Raw genomic sequence first — 7,254 nt, forward strand, 5'->3', positions numbered from 1 at the left:
CTAGCTATGGGGGGGGGGAACGCGCTCCTCATGGCCGGACTGAGGGCTGCTGGGAGCAGAAGGCGGGGCTTGTTGCATATGCCCGCCCCCTGGGCTCTTTACTGCCGGAGCTCCGCTCCTGTGTGCTCCTGCAGGAAATGACCCCTGCTCCCAATATAAAATGGCTATATGTTATTTGCCCCACTGGAGACTCCACAGATACTGACAGGTTGCATGGACGTTGGCCCTTTAAGGAAGGGACGGAGCCCACAACAGCCCCGCCACAGCTATGGGCCAGTTTCCTAGTAAGGTAAATAATGGCCCTGGGGCCATTTCAAGTCAGGAAAGGGGAGGCATAATCAATCCCCCTCTCCTTGCACGCTGTGACCCTGATCTGAATCGCATCACCGGGAACGGAGTTTGCACCGGGCAACATCTGACTTAAAAGTCCTTGAGGCAGACCGAGACACGATCTGAGGACTTTGAAACACGTGGTTAGTTGACTTGTAAGTTGACTTGTAAGACACTTTGCAAGTTTATTTCCAGGATGAAATCTGGACCAGGGACTTCCTGACCCCATACTCTTAGCCACTAAGTTATAAGCCGGAGCCGATAGGACAGAGGCCGGCAGCGAGCACGCGCTGACGTGCGCTTGGCCCAGGCCCGGGAGGAGTCGCAACAGCCAAGGAAGACCTGCGCCAGGAAAAACGCGGTCGCCAGACTGAGAAAGACCTCCCGCAGGAAAAGACTACAACAACAAAAGACTCCACCATAGGGTGCCTGCTAGGTTAGTCACTTCCCCATTGTATGTGTGTGGCCTTAGATTAGGAATGGTATCAACTGTATGATGTAAACTGCTCAAAGCCCTTAGGGGGTGAGCGGTATATAAATTGAAGGAATAAATAAATAAATATCACATCAGCAATGATCCCTCTAAGCTGTGGAGTCTTGTGAGCAAAAATTCTACTTTGAGCTACCAGCATTAAAGCTGTGAGCAGGCGATTTGGCTACTGCATAGATTAGTTTGCTCTGGAGCCATGTGAGCCGGGGGCTAAGAAACTGTGAGCTAGCTCACACTGACTCAGCTTAGAGTAAACACTGCACACCAGCTCCCCAACAAAGCAAAACTAGAGAGAGTGGTCAGCTTGTCAGCTTCTTAACCTTCAAACTTTTAGCAACGTTCCCTCTAAGCTATGGAGTCTTGTGAGCAAAAATTCTACTTTGTGAGCTACGGGCATTCAAGCTGTGAGTGAGCGATTTGGCTGCTGCATAAATTAGTTCGCTCTGGAGCCCTCCTTCCCGAGCTAAGACAAAAATGTGTGAGCTGGAGGCTAAAAAGCTGGGAGCCAGCTCACACTAACTCAGCTTAGAGGGAACACGGTCCCTAGGACGCGCGGGCAGGGGATGGGGGGAATTTATTGGAAGCCAGAACAACATGACATGCCTACGTCCCCCAGGAGCTGAAAATAAACGCAACTTGCCTACATCACCTGCAAGTGACATAGGCACATTGATGACATTAAGGGGGTAACACTCTAGCGAAAAACCTGTGTTTTGAAGCTAATTCTACCATACAGTTTTGCCTCACATGTTGCCCCCCGATGTGACTACGCACTACCAGGTGACATAGGCACATCATGTTTATTTCTGGCTTCTTGCCTGTTTGGGGAGTAATTCTCCCCCGCCAGCCAGCACCGGGGGGGGGGAGGCTGGAAACCGGGGGGATCCCGCCTGCGCTGGGGGGACTGGCAACACTATCAGCTTTACATTCTCTACAGCAGGCTTCTCATATTTCTCCCTAAATCCCTTTTGATTTATCACAGTAGACTCTCTGCCCTTCCTCCAGGAAATCTTGGGTGACACAGTCTATCCATTCTATTCCCACAAACTTGTGGCTTGGGCTACATAAAGACTGTCACTGGCCTAAGGCCATCCAGTCAACTTCTCCCTGGCCCAGCCAGATAGTCACTACACCAAGATGAAGAAGAAGAGATTGGATTTATAACCCTTACAATCTCCTTTCCCTTCCCCTCCCCACAACAGACACCCTGTGAGGTAAGTGGGGCTGAGAGAGCTCTTTTGAGGACTGCCCGTGAGAGAACAGCTCTGAAAGAACATGTGACCCACCCATGGTCACACCAGCAGCTGCATGTGGAGAAGAGGGAATTAAAACCCAGTTCTCCCAGATTAGAGTCTGCGCTCTTAACCACTACACTAAAATGGCCCTCATCTAATTTTCCTCAGACCTTTCAAGAAAAGTCTACCCTTCCACACTGGCTGGCGAAAGGTGCATGGGCGCTTCTGTCTCTCACCGGATCTTGTTCGCCTTGCGGCTCCACGAAAGCGGTGAACTCCACCAGTCGAAGTGTCTCCGTACCAATGTGGCTTCCCTGCCAAGAGGTTGTACTGGGGAGGTGGGAGAGTCTCCCTGTGGGTGTGTGATAACCTGTCAAGGAAAGGGGAAGCAAACTGAAGGCCTTCTAGCATGCTCCCCCTTGCTCGTGGCAGGGAGAAAAGCTAGGAGAGGAAAATGAAAAGGGGACCTTACCTGGGGAAGCAGGGGGTGCTGTGATTGGTGCGATGGCGTATGGGGCTTGGAGGATGGGCTTGACACTGCGGAGCGGTGGTGGTGGGAGGAATAAAATGTATTAACATACAGTTGTGGGTGCTGAAACATATAATGTATGCTCAGGGGGAGCCTGGCCCTTTAAATTACCAGGGAGGTCCCCACTGGGCCACCATCCTGGAGGTGGCCAGAAGAAAGCCAAAATGAGGCCCAGCGGTGCTGGCTGCTCTGTAGAGGCCATCTGGTTCAAATGTGGTTTGAAGCAGCATGAGAAGAAGCAACAGACCTGCCTGCACCCATTGTTACCAGCCCAGATCTGAACCAAAATGGGCCAAGCAGCTTGTTCCTGGGCTGTTTTAACATCCCCGCCTGCCCCTCCCTCACTCTGCTGCTTGCAGAAGGACCGGACAAATTCTCTGTCCTCAGCAGAGGGCACCAGGAGCGGCGCACACTTACTCCGGAGTGGTCGGAGGCTCGTTGGCATCCCCCGTCCAGAACTGGAAGAACTCTGCCGACTGCAGTAAATACAAAAGGAAGATTTAAAGCAGTTGGGGCACGTCTAGGCCACATAAACTGATTTAAATAATCCTCTCTCTCCAGGGGACTGTGGTTCTGAGGTGCAGCGTCACAGCCCTTGTTTCCACGTGCTTACCGTGGTGGTGGGTGGATAGTGGGGCTCTGAGAGGCCCAATTTTTCCTGGAGGACTGTGGCGGACACCAGCTGAGCAGAAGACATGGCTGCCATGGTCTGAAGGGCTTTGTCCTTGGCAACCTGGTCCTAGGAAAGAGAGGAACTCTGGTGGCCGGCAGGCAGCAGAGAGTCAGCCGTCCTGCCCTTCTCTGCTGAGACACCTCTGCAACCTGGCTCTGAGATGTTGGCTGCTGCAGAGGATTCTGGGATGCACTGGAGAACACAGGGGTTCCTCTTAGGTATTTATTTATTTATTTATGTTCGATTTATATCCTGTCCTCCCCGCATGGGCAGGCTCAGGGCGGTTTACGACAGGTTAAAGTACGATACAATAAATACAATAAAACATTAGATGCATTAAACAATGCAATAGAATAAAATTCAGACAAACAATCAGGTTTATATATAAAGTGCTGTTGCATGTAGATGGCGACAGGGCTCTTTTTGTAGAAAAAGCCCAGCAGGAACTCATTAGCATATTGGGCCACACCCCTGACAGCACAGCTCATTAGCACATTAGGACGCACCCCCATGTTACCAGAAGTGTGGTTATCCAGCCACACCCACCTTTTGCTTCTTATTCTGTTTACCTTGTTTGTGGTCAAAACCCAGGGCCTTTTTTTGTAGCAGGAACTCCTTTGCATGGTAGGCCACACGCCCCTAATGTAGCCAATCCTAATGAGTTCCTGCTGTTGGGTGTGGCCTATTATGCTAATGAGTTCCTGCTGGGCATGGCCAACTCGGGAGCCAGCCGGAACTCCGTTCCTGTGCGTTCCTGCCCAAAAATAGCCCTGGATGGCGATAGCGTCTTATAAGGCCATTTGATGATGGTGCTATGTGGCCATACTGGTATAATTAGCCGTACGTTGCCCTGCATGAACTGAGAGTACATTGACCACACATCCCCAACGCCCCTTTGTGGCTGAGGACATCTCCATTAATGGAGGGCTGCTATTACCAGCCTTCTCACTGAGACAATAAAGCTTTCCAGTCGGTCCTTCTATGTTCCTACTTAAAGTTCGCCTCAAGAACACGGGGAAGGAGTCCTGCATGGCAGTCGCCGTCCATCCGTCCTCTGCTAGATCTCATTCAAATTCCATTCCAGAGAAAGCAGGTGGTGTAACTCCAGTTTCTGACACACCCGTGCCTGCCTTGTACACCAATAATGTGTTTGGAGAGATGTATTCAGCCTGACACTGCCAACTCCAGGTTGGGAAATTGCTGGGGATTTGGGGATGGAACGTAGGAAAGGCAGGGTTTTGGGAGGGGAGGGATCTCACTTGGGTATAATGCCACAGAGTCCACCCTCCAAAGCTGCTTTTTCCTCCAGGTGAACTGATCTCTGTTGCCTGGAGTTCAGTTGTCAGACAGGGAGCTCTCCAGGCCCCACCTGGAGTCTGGCAACCCCAAAAGCCCCATACAACAACCCTCCAAGCCTTTTCCCTCCCTCAGCATTGTTATAATGGGACCTACCATATACACAACCACCCCACCCTGTCATTTATCCTCCACCAGGGCAGCACAAAGGGCAATTCAGTTAATTAAACATGCTTGGCATAAGTGTAATCCCAAACCAGGCAGAAGCCCTTTCTTCACTGGGCCTGAACTGGCAGGAATTCTGGCAAAGCATTATGGGGTTGTGACCAATGTTCCCTCTAAGCTGAGGAGTCTTGTGAGCAAAAATTCTACTTTGTGAGCTGCTGGCATTAAAGTTGCGAGTGAGCAATTTGGCTACTGCATAAATTAGTTTGCTCTGGAGCCATCCTTCCTGAGCTGAGACAAAAATGTGTGAGCTGGAGGCTAAAAAACTGTGAGCTAGCTCACACTAACTCAGCTTAGAGGGAACTCTGGTTGTGACAAAGATGTGGCACCCACGTTCACCGCTGAGCACTGAGCATTTGCAAAGAATTATGGGAGTTTTGCAAAAATATGCCCGCATTCTTTGTTCCTCCTCTTTCAACAGGGACAGGAGAAGAAGCCAGGGGTTGTTGGAGGGGGGCCAAGCAGGGGTGGGGAGGTAGGGTCTCACCTTGAGCTTGGCCTGAATCTCACGGGTCTTCCGCCGTGCCAGTACTTGGATGTGGCTAGAGACCTACAGCAGGAAATTGGGAGTGAATAAGCAGCAAGGTCTTTGGGGAGGAAAGGGCAGGTCCTGATCCCTGCTCAGCCCTTCCCCTCTAACCTGTTTCCTTGTCCGTGTTTTCCCCGTCCTCAGTTTGATGTAGCGGGCAATGAGTTCATTGCGACCTGCGCATGAGACAAAAAAATTATGACATTCAGAGAACATCGTGCCCAGGTCAAGCATCGTTGCCAGGCAATCCGTCCAACCCACTTTCCCTGGCCCGTGCCCGCTAAGGCCAGCAAGATTCAATCCCGACTAGCTAACTTGTCGCCACGGGCAGGCTGCAAGCTTACAACAGTCCCATTTTGTAACAATTCTGCACATGCTCAGACAGACATACTCCCAAACACTTCTGGGTCCCCCGGAGGGTCAGAGCACTTCACTCAGACAAGTAAGAGGGGGCTGAATGTATGCCTGCTTGCTGCCACCCTCCACTCCCCAAACTCATGGACACACATTTAACTGCCTGATATTACAAGGACACTGGAAAAATTACCTGCGTCTGTACAAACTTTCTTGTGCTTTGAAACCCTCTGCTGAAACCCTGCTGGGTGTGCAACCCCCCCTTCGGAAGTAAGGCTACCAGACACAGGGGCCTTTGTGTGGTGGCCCCCAGACTCTAGCCCCCGGGCAAATTCATTCCCCCACTTGCCTATTCCACCCTCTTTGAAAGTGCCAATTCCCCTTGATGTCCCCAGGCCTTTGGTGCCGTCGAGCGTCTGTTTCATTAGTTGCGTCTTATGGTTGCCTGCCAGATCTGCTCTTGTTTTGAATTTTTATTTGTTTAAAAAAAACTCTGATTGTGATCTGCTTCGGAGGCCGTTGTTTGGGGGAAAGGTTAGGATACAAAAGTCATAACAAATATATTACCCAGATCAAATGGACGGGTGTTGACGCAGGAGTTTTAGGGAAGAAAAGGGTACCTTCCTTTTCTGTGAATTTGGGCTCATAATCGCCACCTACAGAGAACAGGCTGTCTGTGAAGAGCCTTGCTGCTGCAAGAACTAGGGATGCCAGCCTCCAGGTGGGACCTGGGGATCCCCCAGAAGGACAGCTCATCTCCAGACTACAGACACCAGTTCCCCTGGAGAAAACGGATGCTTTGGAGGGTGGACACTGTGGCCTTGCAGGGAGGTTGCATCAGCCTTTGCACGAAGCACCATGACTTGGCAAATATGTAAATAGCTGTTATGTGATTGGTTGTTGTAAATATAAATGTAGTACTGAACAGTGCTGTTCATCTCGTCTATGGGATCAGTTGCCTGCGCAGCACCTTGTCAGAGAGTACCACGATTTTGGACTCAGAGAGACTGTAAATATACTCCAGTGTGTAAATAAACTGTAAATACTTTTACTACTCTGCTGCACGGCGTTTTCTTCCATACCGTCAGGGTTATGGGCCCAGCACGCTTCCGCTGCGCTGAGCTGTGGAAAGTCGGTCCTGCCTGGAGAAAACGGATGCTTTGGAGGGTGGACACTGTGGCCTTGTACCCCACGGAGGTCCTTGTCCTTCCCAGGCTCCACCCCAAAATCTCTAGGAGTTTCCTAACCTGGATCTGGCAACCCCACCCACCCATCCCCCACCAGTGGCCGGGGGGACCTGTCAACCCTAGCAAAAACAGAGCTGCATACCGAGTTCTTGCCACAGGGTTACTTGAACGTGAGGGTCTTGCTTCTCCTTCTAGCCCTAAACAGCTAGGGGTTCTTCACAGGTTAGGAAGGAGACTCTGGTGTAGGGATGTAAAATTTCTGGAAATTTTGAAGCTCGGAAAAAAACCCGTTTTTTCCCCCGGAAAAAAATGGAAATTTTCGGAAAAATTGAAAAAATGCTACATTAGCATTTCTTTTGTCTTTTCTAGATTGAAAGTCATTCTGTTACTTTAGGAACATAAAATA

The 7,254-nt window shown here is 50.5% G+C and overlaps 1 protein-coding gene across 6 annotated transcripts in view; it reads right to left on the reverse strand.

Moving 5' to 3' along the window:
- Positions 1-7,254, reverse strand: part of TEAD2 (TEA domain transcription factor 2) — a 27,352-nt gene that overhangs the window by 10,567 nt on the left and 9,531 nt on the right. For all 6 annotated transcript variants that reach the window (XM_015418567.1, XM_015418568.1, XM_015418563.1 and 3 more), the window contains 6 exons: positions 5,419-5,483; positions 5,266-5,328; positions 3,198-3,323; positions 3,002-3,060; positions 2,528-2,592; positions 2,292-2,425 (listed from right to left, as the gene is read on the reverse strand). In XM_015418567.1, coding sequence (XP_015274053.1) covers positions 2,292-2,425; positions 2,528-2,592; positions 3,002-3,060; positions 3,198-3,323; positions 5,266-5,328; positions 5,419-5,483 — 512 coding nt within the window. The remainder of the gene's footprint in view (positions 1-2,291; positions 2,426-2,527; positions 2,593-3,001; positions 3,061-3,197; positions 3,324-5,265; positions 5,329-5,418; positions 5,484-7,254) is intronic.

The sequence above is a fragment of the Gekko japonicus genome, unplaced genomic scaffold (assembly GCF_001447785.1).
Source record: "Gekko japonicus isolate JY-2015 unplaced genomic scaffold, Gekko_japonicus_V1.1 scaffold299, whole genome shotgun sequence".
NCBI classification, from domain to species: Eukaryota; Metazoa; Chordata; class Lepidosauria; order Squamata; family Gekkonidae; genus Gekko; species Gekko japonicus.